The 15691-nt window shown below is 43.7% G+C and overlaps 1 protein-coding gene across 4 annotated transcripts in view; it reads left to right on the top strand.

Moving 5' to 3' along the window:
* Positions 1–15691, top strand: part of LOC100731481 (core histone macro-H2A.1) — a 60007-nt gene that overhangs the window by 36214 nt on the left and 8102 nt on the right. For 2 of the 4 annotated variants that reach the window (XM_063230917.1, XM_063230916.1), the window contains exons 6-8: positions 8313–8403; positions 13012–13101; positions 15228–15402. In XM_063230917.1, the coding sequence (XP_063086987.1) occupies positions 8313–8403; positions 13012–13101; positions 15228–15402 (356 nt within the window). Of the gene's footprint in view, positions 1–6542; positions 6643–8312; positions 8404–13011; positions 13102–15227; positions 15403–15691 lie in introns of all 4 variants that reach the window. The other 2 variants (XM_063230915.1, XM_063230914.1) reach the window with 1 other exon arrangement.

Below are 15691 nucleotides of genomic sequence, written 5' to 3'. Positions count from 1 at the left end.
ATGCAGCTTTGCCAGGACGCCATGGTTTTGTAAAAGATGATTCACTTGTATTGAAAATAAAAATGATGCAAAGGCTTTTAAGACCTGGAAATGAGAGTTAATTAATATTTCTCCATTGACACCAAAAAACGGAGCTGAGGAAAAAGACAATTAAGCATTTTTATTCTAATTTTAAAAATGAAAAGAATGAATTTGACCTTCCATGCAAATTTGTTTAAAGATAATAGTAACATGATTCAGAAGCTGCATCATTTTTAGCTCCTCGCTGTCAATTTTCTTTTGCATCACAGTGACACAATTCTCTTGCTCACACCATTGCAAGTTCTCCCCAAACCCTCTCTCTTCCTGTCACTAATTGCACTCAGTCTCTCATGATGCAATTCTTGCAGTGACTCTGTGTTCCAGAATCTAACCATTGCTGTTTACATTTTATAACCATTATCTGTATTCCATGTGCAGTTTTCTATAGGAAAAAAAAAAAACTAGCTCTAGTTGTCATCTTAAGGTCTGGAGCTTTGAAAGTTTTGGGTTTTTTGTTTTTTGTTTTGTTTTGTTTTTCATTTTTAAAAATTCAACTCAGCAGTGAAGGCAACCACGTGAGTCCTAATACCCTATGGGTGATAGATCATGAGTTACTACTGTACCTGTCATCCAAATTGCTTCTGTTGCATCCGAAAAACCCCTGCCACTTAGGAATATCCTCAGTGTTCCAGATCCGTAACATGAACTCATATACACATAAGGACTGCAAATTTGAGCTTAGCCTGGAAAATTTAGTGACTTAATGAAACCTTGCTTTAAAATTTAAACAAAAAAAAATTTTTTTTTAAAAAGCCAGTGTTGGGAACATAGCTCAGTGCAAAGCTCTTGGGTTCAATTCCCAGTGTTGGAAAAAGAAAATCTCTGACACAGCTCATTCTCCAGAATTTGGAGGCCTATGAAGCAGGTAGAACAATATAGACCCTAGGCCACCTTCATTCCTGTCCCCAGGTGCCCTTGGGCATCTGGCCTCCCTCCTCGTAGTGTTCTTGCTTCCTCCAGCCAGTAACCCAGAGCCAGCTTCAGAGCAGAACTCACACTCTCTGGTTGGGTGAACTTGCATGGTTCCAAACATTAGGACTGAGGTGTACAAATGTCCATGTACAAACAGATACCCTTCCTGCTGTGCTGCACTGCAGAGCCCGGGGATCAGGTCAGGGTCTGGACTCGGAGCCTGGGAGTACTATTAAAGGATGCTGACACCTCTGGTTCCTGTAGCTTTCCTTCCTTTTAGGCATCCCTGTCGCAGGCCACATGTCAGGCTAATGTTAACAATACCGCACTCAAGGCTGGATGAGAGTCCAAAACTTGATCTAAAAGTATGGATAATAGTTTACAGGCACATCATGTAATGAAAATGAAGGCATTAGGGGGTGGACAGTGTACCTAATGTGCCTGTTTGGTTGCTTAACTTTTGGTGTGCTTTGATTGAGCTGCAACCAGCAGAAACTAGTCAGCTGTAAAAGAAGAAGCCGATTACTGACCTAGGCACTCCAGCCAGACTTCTGTCCTACCTCACACTCTGTTTTCTTAACTACAGTGAAGCTGCCTTTCCTGTTAAATATGTTTGCAGCATAATGAGCTAGGACTCATGCACCCAGGAAGAGGTCCCCAGAAGCCCACACTGCAGATACTTTTTAGCAGAGAAACCACTTCTTCCTCAGTATAGCTTCACAATAAAAGAGCATTTCAAGCCAGCCTGGATTAGAAGCCAAGTGCCATTGTCCTTTCTGGAACCCAGTACCCTGCAGCATGAGATGAAGTGGACATTTATATTTCAGAGCATTATTTTGAAGTAGTACCTTCAGGCCCTTTAGTGAGTATTAATGTCAGGTGAAAAGCATAGCATGTAGGCCAAAGCAGGTCATAAAATGACACATGTAAAATCTTACACAAAAGTACATTGAAAATGTTATTTTTATAGACATTAATTTTGATTTGGATTTTAGGAAATGTTTCAAAAAGGGTACTTTAGTAGAACGATGACTGTATGGTACCCTGTGCTCTCTGAATCTTTTCCATCTGGGACAAGGAAACCTGTGCCTAAATATTGCAAGCAAGCTGGGCTGGAGAAAGGTGATATTGTGCTTGCTACTGCCCTGTAAGGCATGGTTGCTAAGCTACTCACAGGAGGAAATGGCCAGGGCTTAGGAGCCTGGGATCTAATTGTTGTTGTTAATGATGTATTTCACAGACTGTGGTCTCAGGAGTAATCGCCCTCATTACTGTATGATTTTACCTAATGTTCACACATGGTTGAATTGTTTTAAAAAAGAAAACAGTGCTGTGAATCTGAATCAACTGTGCTGTCTTTGCTTCGAGGTTCAACCAAGATTTGCAGCCTTTTTTCCAGGGGTTTTAAAACCTGATGGTTTTATTTCCAAAAAACACTGCCAATGTGTACATCTATAAATCTGTGTCAGTGGTAGTAAATGATTTAGGTTTCTTGATGGAGTTAGTGTTCTCTGAAGCAAGTGGGAAGGCAGTCTAAGAGTGTGAATGAGTCTCATCTCTCATGTGGTCAAGGTCCTGGCCTCAGCACCAGAGGCATTAGAGACAGACAGGTACAGGGCGCTGGAATCTCCTCCCATTCCCCTGGGGCGTGGACTCACTGAGAGGAGCAGAGCTCTTGGCAGCAATTAAGGAGAAAGTCTTTCACCTTTTTTCACCACTTTGGTTGGTAACTGGCTTCTGAGGCAGATCAGGAAGGTATCAGAACCAAGTAGAACTGCTCAGCTGTCGACCTCCTGCAGTACCTACACGTTTTTATGTTTTTGAGTCACTTTATACCTGGAAGTCCACCATGGGCTACTGCCAGATCCAAAGCTGCCGCAGGAGTTCAGGCTGGGGATGCATGAGGGTAGACAGCATTGCACAGATATGAGGGCAGGAGTCGGCCCCAGAGTTGGCCCAGGGAAAGTATGGTTCTCATGAAGAATCTAGAAAGGTTTCTCTGGGAAACACCTCCCTTTCCATCCCCATTACTGGAAGTAGACTGGGGGACAGAAAAATAATTGCATTTTAAGTGGCTAGCATGGGAAAATGAGGCCAGCCAGGCTTCTTGACTTGTCCTTTATGAGGATCATCAAAATTTGAGAATTATAACTAGATCCAGCATGCCACTTAGATAATCTTTAACAATCCCTTGTATTTCCTAAAATTGAATTTCTGATCATAGTGTTTAAAAAAATGGCTTGTACTATTTCCTTTACCCAGGTAGGTCAAGCCAAGGTTGGTTACATGTCCATCCATTAGCTCTAGGCTACTAGCTTCTTTCCTGTCATTAGTGACAAACTGACTCCCGACCTCTGTGGTGGGTACCAGCCTCCTGGCCAGGTAAGGCCAGATTGGTACTGAGCCACCCAGATCCATGTCAGACCCAGGACCCAGCTTCTGATCTCTGGCACTTCTATTTGCCCTGCTATACAGGATATATTCATTTCATCTCAGTTACATGTGAGGATATTTTATATTCAGTGTGGACATAACCGCTATAGAAAAGCCTTGGGAACAGCGAACACCAAAGACTCGCCACAGCAAAACCACTTGAGATTGAATGATCAGCCCTGGTGGTCGAAGGATCTTGAAGTTTTCTGGGCTAAGTCCCTTTCTCTCAACTGTACACCAAAGGTGTGCCCTTCTACTCTGTTTAGCAATACCTTGTGGTCACTATCTCCAGTGCCCAATAGCCTTTACAGCTGCTTTAATTCCACACGGAGTTTAAAACTTAAGTTTTTCATCTTTCCCAAGAATAAGCCAAAGAAGTAATCACCATATTCAAGTGCTGACATCACTAATAATATTCCTTCTTCCTGATAAATCAGACTATTTGGAGGAGTTTTTAGAGTTCCCCAACAATCTACAAATACCCCGTATGCCTTTAGGCTGAGGGGAGACCTCCTATGACTGGGCATTTGCCTTGGCCCTGTCACCCCTATTCGTGTGACCTACTGGACTATAGGATCCTTTCCAGATTTGTGCATATGTATCCTATGTGTATTCATAGGTTTTCTTTCCGTCTAGGAGAGTTACTGTTTATGATCACCTCACTGTTGGCCTCTGCTCATAGGCCTGCCTAAGCCAAGTAAATAACATATATGTCTTTCCCAATTGCCTGAACCAGTTTGTCTTTTCCCTCCCCAGACTCCTACCAATCCCAAACATATTTTCTGGTTCACAAATTTTTAAAATTGTACATTCATATATTTTATAGCAGTAAAATTATTTTGTGGCTCAGTCCCACAATCTGAAAACATTCCCCGAGCCCTAGATACACAGTGTAGTTGGATAATCACAGCTGGAGCCTTCATCACATGTGGGAGAGAGGGAAAACCTGCACTCGATTCACTGAAAATTCCCAATGCTGAGCAGTAATGGCTGCCTAAGGTATGGAAGTGCTTTCCAGAGTGGGGCTGCCTCAGAAGGGAAGGTGATGAGTCCAGAGAGAGCTGGGGATTTTCCAAGGAACTGAGTTCTGTTGGTAGCAGTTTTCCCCTGAGTCCATTCCCCTGAACAAAGAACAGTCGGAGGCAGGCCACTGGTAGTATTCCGGACTAGCTGAATCAGCGGCCATGAAAGTAGCTGCATTTTCAATGAGGAATATATCTTAAGTATCAGCCCAAAATATCTATAATTGGGAGAAAATATGAATTTTAAGGGTTGAACATACATAGTTTTCAATAAAAAAGGAAACTTGTAGATGTGTACTGAAATTTATACCAATCCATGCCATACTAAGCAAGCATTTCTTTGTTCTTGTTTGCCTTCTTCACCAACTTCTTGCCTCTTCACATAGCATGGGGCTTTTCTTTTGGTGGATGGCAATATCAGCTTAGTTTGAGTCTTTATAAAAAGCCTTTGCTTGGAGTTGAGTGCAATACTAGATAATATAGCCCAGCCTTCACCTTGATGTGAATCCCAAGCACTCACTTGGCTCCCCCTGAAACCCACAGCATGCCCACACCCAGCCCTTCTCCCTGATGGTGGCCCTCAGAACCTGGCCCTGTGGTAATTGATTCTTTTCTGTGCCTTTGTCCTGGAATTAGGGCCCTGAGCAACTGGCAGACTCACTCTGAAATCTCCAGTGGGCTTCCTTCAGCTTTGGGGATGTGAGTAGCTCTTAAATCACTCTGCGGTGCTGGGACCCAAAACTCAGAAAGTCCAAATATAGAAAACTGGTTCCTCTTCTGAGTTTTTAACTAAATATGAGGCTTACCCACCCTGTGGCAAGGCCTTGGCTATATGACCAAATTTATTTAACTGCTTTCTCCCAAAGAATAAATTTAGTCAAAGCAAGTTCCTCTTTTGAGAATACAGCTGCTTCTAAGAATTACATTTGTGAGTTTGTATTTCTCATGAATATAGTGTTGACAAAATGTTTGGCCCCAGAAATTAAGCAACTTGAGCTCAGTTACCAGAAGTCTGCCTGCCCAGAGTCTACATAGCCTCTAAAGAGGATGCTAGGGATCAGGGCTCCTGCTCTGCAGGCCACAGCCACTCTCCAAGCCTGAATGATAATGGGTCTAGGGGCTGCTTAGGTGTTGCACTGCTATAGCTATTAGGAATTTGTCACTGAAGAATGAGCAACTTCATTAAGAGAGTATGCATATGCAGGCACTTGGACATTAAGGAAACAAAGACAAGTAGTGCCCAGTGCAGCAGAAATAGAAACTCTTCTTTTGCTTAGAAGTGAGGGTTACTGTGGCAACAAAACAATAGTTGGAGGAGGACAGTCAGTAGCTTTTCAGAAGGAGCAGCTGATTGAGTTGATACCTATAGTAGTTAAGCAAAGTACTCATAAGCTACCCATTGGGCCTCGGCACAGCTTGAGCAGTAAGGTAAAAACTGTTTTATCAGATGCATTGTCCTTCTGAAGAACTGCTGACTTCTTTCTGGGTTTTACCAGAATTTCAGCACATACATTATCTGACTAATGGGCACATAAAATTAGATGTCAGCAACAGACCACTCCCAATCCTTGCTACCCCTGAGCCAGCGCAGACAAGTCAGCCAGCCAGCAGTCTGTGATGGGGGTAGCCTTAAAGACCAACAGCCAATGAGAAGACGGGCAGAGCTACTACCCACGTCAGACAGGACTTCTGCACTGTCCTAGTGCCCAAGGATGAAGACAGTCAGTGTATACCACCATCACCCTCCATACTGAGCTTCCTGATTCTGGGTCCTGACGACAGCTTTATTTTAGTCCCCAGATCACAAGTTCTTTTAAGGAAAGCTGATCCCTGAGTCCAGCGTGGCTTGTGCTTCCGTTCTGTCCTAAGCATAACCCCACAGGTTCTGAACACTCTGCCTAGCCTGCTTCCTTTCAGCACCCCATGCGGCACTGGAATCTTCTGTTTGAAATGGATTCATGTTAGCCAGCAGCTCCCTATTTCCATCTGCCCAGTGCACTGTAAGTGCCCACTGCCCTCACCCATGTCCAGGGCATTCTTCTCTGCAACGTGCCCGCTCTCCTGTTATTTCCCACCTCATGCTTTTCTTTTCAGCTGAACCTTATTCACAGTGAAATCAGTAATTTAGCCGGCTTTGAGGTGGAGGCCATAATCAATCCTACCAATGCTGACATTGACCTTAAAGATGACCTAGGTAATTGGGGACGGGGTTCGGCACTACCAGCTGTCAGATGAAAAGTTATGGAACCCAGAATTTAGGTTTTTCATCTATGCAGACTTCAGAATGGTCAAGGCAAATTCACAAATTTATGACTGATGTTTGAGGGTAGGTGAATATTCAATTCCAAATGAAAAAAGTTTGATATATATCATTGAGTACAATTGGCCACTTTTCCCTCAATTTCAGATGTATTACCATCTAAATTCTCTTCCATAATGATCAAACTGACTGCTGGTTACTTGGGGGGAATTTTAAAACATGTGGTTTTTGTTTTCTATTTTTTACTGAAAAATATCAGGTAACTACAAAATGATAGTTTCTCCATTTAGGCCTTTATGAGGAATGACACTCAAAACTTGAAATGACAGACAAGCTGCATTAGCATACTACCGAGATCTCTTTCATTCACAGGTAGATTGGTTTGTCTAGATCGACCACCTGCTGTCATTTCTTCACTTCTGCAGTGAAAACAGGAGAGGACAAATGCCACCTTAATGGATGATACTAAACAGCAGGACCATCTCTAAATGTGTCCCCATAGAGGAAACTCTGCTTTTGCGCCGTGATGCCTGCCTGCCCAGGAGGGCAGACAGTTCAGGGTCAGCTGAGAGGGGCCTGTCCCTGTGGTGTTCCATCCCTGTGCTTTCATCTTTTCATATGAAAGCTGTCAGCTTATGGCTCAACAGAACTCCAGTCCTCTTAGGAGCAGAGCTTTGCCCAGGGACAGAGAACACGCAGATTTTCACAGAGGCAGCATTATCTCTACCACTGACCACAGTATATCTTGTGTACCTTGAGTTCTCAGCTTCGGTCACTTTTCTAAGATTATGTATGTCCTTAGCGGTAGAGTTGTTAATTCCCATAGGTTAGCCCCACCTCATACAAACTGGATAAACAGTGGGCTAAAAATATAGGGACTGGAACTCAAATGTCCCGCTTGGACTTGTTTTCCAACTGTCTTACAGAGATGCTTTTAAAAAGTCACAAGCTAAAAAGAAGCAAAGATTTTATCCAAGGTACTTTTTAATAATGAAATACATGAAAGTAAGATTTACTAAGAGTAAGAGACAGGACTGGAAAAGTATTTGCACCTAGGTAGGGGACAAAATAAAGCGAGTATCTGTATATCCTCCCCACCTCGGTTTTCAAGAGCTATCCCTTGAAGGTAAACAAAATGGTTAATGCTACCAGTCTAGAAGTCAAAAGCCTGCAAATTGACCACTACAGACTAAATGGAGAAACATGTTATTTTGGTTGGCCTGATGGTCCACATTTTTTTTAAAGCAGATGCCATGTTTTAGTAGCCTTCTCAGTGGGGTACCAGTTTTATAGGCTTTTACGAAGTGAAATGGGGCATTCGTTGTTTTATTTCTTTTAACCTTTGAAAATGATCTCATATGTGTGTTTTTTTTGGATTTGTCATTCAAATGTTTAATTTAAACATGTCACATTTGATATTCCTCCTCCTCCTCCTGTCCTTACTCCCATCCACATGTGCGCACACTGCGTGGACTGGTTGCCCCTTGGGCTCATATGTTGGACTCGACCAGGTAGGCCAGCCCCGCCATTGGGGCATTAGTAAATGTGCCTGTACGTGGGTCTCGGTCCAACACAGTTGATCTACATTTGTTTACCTGTTATAGTTGCAAGTTGTACAGGCTGACATTGCCTCGATCGACAGTGATGCTGTCGTTCACCCGACAAACAATGACTTCTACATCGGTGGTGAAGTAGGTAATGCCTAGCCGGGTGCTGCCGAGTGTGTGTGTGCATGGTCAGTCGGCCGCCGCAGACAGCTTGATCCTTTGACAGCTATGCAGGGCTGCATTCATTTCGCACTTCCAGCTGTCCTGACTGTCCCGAGGCCTCTTATCCCTGGGTTGTGAACTGAGGAAATACAGCTAGCCCTCAGCCAGGGTCTGTCGTGCAGCTCACTAGTGGGCACTTCTAGTTTGGAAACTGGCTCAGCAGCATTGTTTCCTCTCTTGCCTCATGAGGCATAGCTTTGTTGGAGACTGGGTTCACAGAGATTTCAGCAGCAGGGAAGAGAGAGCCAGGTGGGCTGAGTGGTTTTTGAGACTACTTCTGTGCCCTCTGAAGAGCAGACTTGCACAGGTGCCTGTACAGAAGGCTCTGGTACTCCCTCTCAAATTCTCTCCTTGGTAGAAGCACGCTCATTCATGAAGATGGCCTTACAGCCTCAGGTGCACAAAGGAGACCCTTTCCAAATGCTGTCCCACCTGCCATGTTCTCAGCCTGGCGGGATATGAAAACCACCTCATTTTGATGAAACGTCCTTGGACAACTCTTGGGAAACACTGTTCTAGAACACTGTTCTAGTCCACTGTTGTAGACTTAACTATCATTGTTCAGTAGCTAAGGATGGCCAAGACAGAGAGCTGTGCACATGTGAGCATCAGTGCTCTTCTCTAGTAGTACACTGAAGGGTTTATATAATGAGGGATCTAAATGTAATAGAGAAAACTTATCACCAGCTAGAAAGTTCTTGAATTCTAACCTTGCCACCTACTGGCTATGGAGCTACTTACTCCTGATCCTTCAGCTTCCCTAAGTGGTAACAATGAGAATTATGTGAAATGTAGGCAGGAGCACCTTGCTTGGTGCCTGACTCATGACTACTGCTGGCTGACTAGTCTCATGTGCATACATGATTTTATATATACATGTGATGGCCTGAGATGGTGTCAAGTACAGATTCATATAATCCTTCCAAAGAAAATGGTGACATTCCTAGTAAGTGCACAGCCCAGTAATCTTGAATGATGAAAGAGATCAGGACTTTCTTGGGTCCTGGACACGGAACGTGCCATAGCTCAGCACCCTGCAGCTGGCCAGTTCTGCTCAGTGTCAGTAGCAGAGACTTCTGCTAACTGTCTTTCCCAGATACTGTAATCTGAGCTAATTACTCTCCTGAGCATTTTGGACATGAATGGAAAGACAAACTAGAAAAATTTGCCTTTTGGACATGAATGGAAAGTCAGGATTTGCCAAGTCTGCCAAGCCAAAATGAAATCAGGCAATAGGCAATTAAACTCCCCTTTCACAAGATTTGGAAGAGTTTAAGTGCTCCTAAGATCAGCAGCTTAAAAGAAAGAAGTTTCCTTTCTTTAACCCGTCACAGAGGAAAGTACTTATTTGGAAAGAAATAAATGAACAGGAAAAGGCTTGTCTTCTTAGCTGGGAGTGACCAAGGCCTGGGTTCATCCTGCCATCCAGGAATTTGAAGGAATGGAAACACTGATGCTCCCTGGGCAGAAGTATTTCACCCAGGCGCAGGGAGAAGAGAAAGTTGGCTGACCTGCTGTGACCTGTAAAAGACTCAACAGGTTCAACAGGATTAGGCACAGGAGGAGAGGGCTGGAACGTTTGAAACAGGTTTTCAAAAAGCTAGGGAGGGACAAGAAGACCCAGCTGTGTCACCCAGAAGAGCTTAGTCCTACCCAAACTGTGATGGCGGATCTTGCTAGCATAATGATGGTTCTGACATGGATGCCCACAGCCAGCTAACAGGCACAAGGCAAGGGCATGTAAGCAACATGAGCCTGAGGTCATACCATACATCATCCCTGAGAATGGTACCATTAGAGAAAACCTCAAAGAAGAAAGCCTGCCAGGGCCAGAACCCAGTCTCCCAAAGCCTACCGCCATACATTGTTTACTTAGCAACGCAGTCCAAACTAGTACTGACCGCCCCCCCCCCATAGCTTGTATAATCCCAAAACAAAAAACCAGATTCATACATGGCTTCAATTGGTTCCAGCTCCCACTCATGTGTGAGAGGGGAAAAGAGAAAGCTAGGAAGTAATCACTCCACTTCTCATTTTTGGTGTGAATTCCTGAGTCCCAAGACTGCTGGAAGAAGGAATTCGAGTGCAGGAATGCTTAGCCCCAGTGATTAACTTTTACCCATCAAAAGTTCTTTCTAACAGTGAAATAGACCACAGGCTTAGCCTGACCTTTGTCCAAGCCTAAATTTTTGCTTAGGCTGTTTTGAACACTGATACTTATGCCTGCTTTCTAAGCATGAAATACTGTTCTTGTTCTCATGGGAGTAACACATGTTTATGCTTGGGGGCAAATAAGCCAATTGCTTTATGATTAACCCTGAAGTTAAGGCTAAAAAGTAAGAGTCTTACAATAAGAGTGTTGACAATACAGTTGAAAATGGGCCTGTTTCTTGTTAAAAAGTACACGTGTGTCTACCTGAACATGTGCATACATATGTGTGTGTAGGAGTCAAGTCCTGACTGGATTGATTGCCTGCAACCCAGGATTTTATTTTTAAGTTTGGGAAATGCATTAAGTTTAACTTGCAATTTCACTTCTAATTAAAGTAATATTTAATTATAAGTATTTTAAAGTAAACACTCTTCCTAAGATAAAACACCTTTAATTATAATTCAGCCCATTTTCTTAGGAAATATTTTAAATTTTAGAAGTTGGCAATCTTTATTACTACAGTACTGGTTTTATCCTACGTTCTAGATTTCCTAGTTCTCATTAAAGTGTAGAGCTGCAGAGAATGAGAACCTTAAACAGTCCAACATCACATATTTGTCTCCTCCCTCTCAAGCTTAAGTGCAGGTTAAGGGGGAAAAAATAAGACCTGGATCCAGCTGATTTGGACTCCACGTTGCTTTTTCTCAGCTCCATGATGTTTCAGTTTTCCCTGTATTTCAGGTGAAGACATCTGTGCTGTGTCCACTTCCTGGTGGGTAGAACAGGGACAAGCGACCCAGAACCTGCTTCCTCAGCACATGGCCCATTCATTCAGCTGCTGCCTCTGACGCTTAACTTCATTACAGACATGCAGCAGCTGGGAGGAAGTTGCTAGACTTCCTGCCGTGTAAAGTTTACACTGCTTTTCAGGACAGGTGGAAACATGAGGGCCATCAGAGAGAATAAGGAGCAGTACAAGATCCCACCTGAGTATCTGAGGACTCTTTCCCCTAAAGTCCAGCCTTGTTTAGACAGCTGAGAGCTCCTCGTGGGCAGCAGGCTGTTGATCACATTCATTCACGTACTCTAGACTTCTGCAAGTGGGGAAGCGTCAGGTCCAGCCCCTGCCATTAGCCCTGGACCTATCTTTTTTTGTAATGATGCCCACACCATTTGCTTTTTCCTTTCAGACATTTCCCAGTTAGCTCACCGCTGAAAAACACATATGGGAATGAGGCAGGTTTTGCTAATAATATAATTAGACCTACTCACTGCAGTGTAAATCCAAAGAGAATTTGGGCTGGTATATTTCAATATACCTTGACTGATATATACCAGAATTATGCCAGGTACATCTTGAATATTTCAAGACAAATGGTGAATCTTAAGGGGAGTATTTTATCCTCTTGTGAGGAAAAGTACTTTAAAATGTGCAGACCTGTGGAATCAGAGCTTAAGGAAGAACAAGACTGTTCTGGCCAAATTGTAAAGGTGATGAGCCGTTTAAATGGAGCACTGCTAACCTTGATTGCTACTTGCTGACTCACATGAGATGGTCAACCCAGAGTTCCTGTAGATATTGGTAATCTTGTTTGGGAACTTGGCTTTCATAGCAGTAAATAATAACTTAGCAAGTACCCTAATTCAAGAAAGCACAGTTCTGACTTCCATTGGTTGTTTTAAATCTAATGCTAAACAGATAAAAGGCTTTCTAAGCTTTCATGAAAGTTCATCTTTAAGCTCTGGTTCTGATGTTGCCCTTTCCCTAAAATGATTCTGAATCATTAGTGTAATTAAGAAAATACTGTCTGAGGCCATTTTCTTTTTGTATTCACATATGATGCCAAAGCTGCAAAATAGGAACTAAGCATGTAATGCTTGTCCAGAGGTGGCCAAATATGAACACTTTCTTCTGGGCCTCCTGCCAGAAGGAGAGCTGGCTGCCTGATAGGAACATGATCTCCTTTGAAAACGTCCTTATTTGGGGCCTCTTTCCAAAGACAGGGAAGAAAACCCAGGGCGGATATTAGCCTTGGAAGCCAGCACCAACTGATTTCTTATGCATGTGAAGAGGGTGCAGGACAGGCATATTTTCTGGGAACAGACATCTCATCTCTGGCATCATCACCCCGAGTTTGACTCAAATAAGACAGAGCAAAGATAGCTTGGGGAAGCAGCCATGCCAGAGTAATAATTAGGCTATGGTAAATCCCTCCTAGATTTCACTTCACTGAATTAGCCAAAGCATGGTTCCTGTTTTGCAGACTTATGGAAATTTAGCTAGTCAGATCATCTAAAGTATGTAATCACCTGACATACTAAGTGTCTGTGTGTGTTGCAAGACACACAATGGCATTCTGACCCTGCCCTCTCCTTGTTTAGGAAACACGCTGGAGAAGAAAGGTGGTAAGGAGTTTGTGGAAGCTGTTCTGGAACTCCGGAAAAAAAATGGGCCCTTGGAAGTAGCTGGAGGTGAGACGGGGAGTGCTTATTTGGGTGTGCCATGTGTAGTACTGGAAGCAGTTTATGATTCAGGGGTTCAAATGCATCTCCAAGTAGAAAGTTTATAAACTTTACTGCTTAGGATTTTGTCATATGCAACTTGTCAGGGAAGCATAAGGTTTATGAAAGTCACCTGCGTAGTTTTAAAAAATTCTTTAAAATAGCATCTATATGACATCTAGATTAGAAATGTTAAGGAACTGTAGATCCTGAGATTGTCAGATCTTAGTACTAAATCATTTGAAAAACTGTTGGTGAAAGGTGCAAATTAATAATCTTCATCAGCCATCTGTATTTTAATGGAAATTATATAAATGTATGTTTTCATGTTTTTCATTTGCCACTTACATCTTTCCTGAAGGAGAGAGAAGAAAATGACTGGGAATCTGCCATGAGCAGTATTGCTAAGAGCTAGAGGCCAAGTGCTCCTGGCTGCAGGCCTGAATTTGGAATTGTAGGTGGTCAGAGTATGCAGGACAGAGCCTCCTGAGTCTCTGCAGGCTGCACTGTGCCCAGCTGCACATGAGGATGGCCCTCCCCTTCCCTATAGGCTCTGCGTTTCTCTCGCTCCATGATCCTCCGTGATAGTTGTTTCTCAAATCCTGCTTCCATTTTAAAAGCAAATGTTAATAATTACTTCCTAAGAGCCACATAGGCCCTTTCTGTGTGCCACTAGACCTTGCTGCCTTCCCCCAGCTCCGAGTCAGGGCTGGTCTTGGGGCCTGTTGGGGTGGACAAGTGGCATTCCCTTTGCGGCTCTGCCACTTCTTGTCTTGCTTATAAGGGGCATGACAGGAGGAGCACTAAAGTCTTTCCCATTGTTCCTCCACTGTCCCACTTATGCAAAGGAAGGTGCCACCAACCAGAGGCTGCTGGCTTTCCCCAGTCCCTTTCCCACCAGTGCTTCTGGAATCTTTAATTGGAGGCAGCCTGATACCATCACAACTAGCTCTGCTGGTGAAACTGGAGGTCTGGCTTCTAAACCCATTAGATTTAGCTTGCTCCAGGTATTTTTCTTGTTTCTGAAAGAGATTCTAGAAATATTTTTAAATATATTTTAAAGTATAAAGAAGAGAATAAAATACATCCCTTTTCTACTGCCCAGAGATAATCTATGTTAATGTTCCTTTTTCATGTATAATTTAGCAGTGACTCCTTATATGGACAAACAGGGAATTAAACCTCCTAAAGGCAGGTTGCTATAGGGCAGCTCTTCTGCCCCGAGCTTGCAAACCCAGTCACAAAGCAGAAATACAATTCAAACTCAGAGCCTGGACTGTTACTTTAGAGCTATTCATATAGCACCAAAAGACACTGCCCGCAAATCACTCCTCCTCCCATTTCTTCCAGTGCCATAATCTTAACCCGTACCCTGGGGAAGTGTTGCCAACTGTTACTCAAAAAAGGTCTCAGCATTGAAATTGGGGTATCGTCTTGAGCAGTGGGGTGATTAGCTGCAGCCCTGCTTGGACATAGGCCCACTGATCTGGGGAGCTGCTTTCTTTACAGAGCATTTTGCAGACAGCAAGATAAGTAGACCTGAGGCCTGTGTCCTTAAGCATGACAAGGAGGAGACAAACCCCTGTAGACATATGTGACTAGAAATGGGTTCCTCTTCCAGGAAAAGCTGCATCCTAAAGGACGCATCTCAGACTGCACAACTAGGTACAATCAGTCACTCACGAGGCTGGCCAGGGTAGGAAGCCAGGTGCTCAGCGCTTTCCTAGTGGGTTTGTCTTGAACAGTGGCTGGGAGATTTAGAGATGCATCACAGTTACCAGCAAACATCCTGACACAGCCAGCGTAGTTAGATGGATAAGGCCTTGCCTTCTGGGAGCACCTGCGTGCTTCTGAGGTAGACAAAACTCTGCTGCAAACTTGGTTAAAACTCCTGCATCCATGTGCCAGCTCTCCAGGGGTGGGGTAGGCTCCCTCGCACCCTTCTGTGTGAGGAGAAGAAGTCCTGACCTTTCTTGTGCTGACACAGGAGACAGCTGTGTTCCTCCTTGGACATAGGCCCACAGAAGGCACACTGGAGCCGGATAAGGCCTAGGTCTGGCATCCTGCAACATGTGTTTCTGTCTCGTTCCTTCTAGCTGCTGTCAGTGCAGGCCATGGTCTACCTGCCAAGTTTGTGATCCACTGTAATAGCCCAGTCTGGGGTGCTGACAAGTGTGAAGAACTTCTGGAAAAGACGGTGAAAAATTGCTTGGCCTTGGCTGATGATAAGAAGCTGAAATCCATCGCATTTCCATCTATTGGCAGTGGCAGGTAGGAGACACTCTTTTTATCATGTCCATCATAGGTGTGTCTCTCCGTATCCATGGCCCGTAACTATGGAACCATCACTGTGTAAGGCCTACCGAGACTGAGGGGAAGGCCAGAAGCATGAGCCAGGGAAGATTGGAAGCATTAAACTGTGATGAGGGGCAGTTGAAGAGATAAGACATGAGGCCCAAGGATGACACAGGGTTTGATTTATGACAGCAAGTGTCATTATGAATGGGATTACAGAGTCTGTCTCAGACGGAGTTCTGAAGGACACTAAGACTTAAGTGGA

This window comes from Cavia porcellus, unplaced genomic scaffold, assembly GCF_034190915.1.
Source record: "Cavia porcellus strain 051 isolate PalLab524CR breed Dunkin Hartley unplaced genomic scaffold, mCavPor4.1 scaffold_19, whole genome shotgun sequence".
Taxonomy (NCBI): Eukaryota; Metazoa; Chordata; class Mammalia; order Rodentia; family Caviidae; genus Cavia; species Cavia porcellus.
The sequence above is the reverse complement of the archived record's forward strand: the minus strand, read 5'-3'. Positions and strand labels throughout refer to the sequence as shown.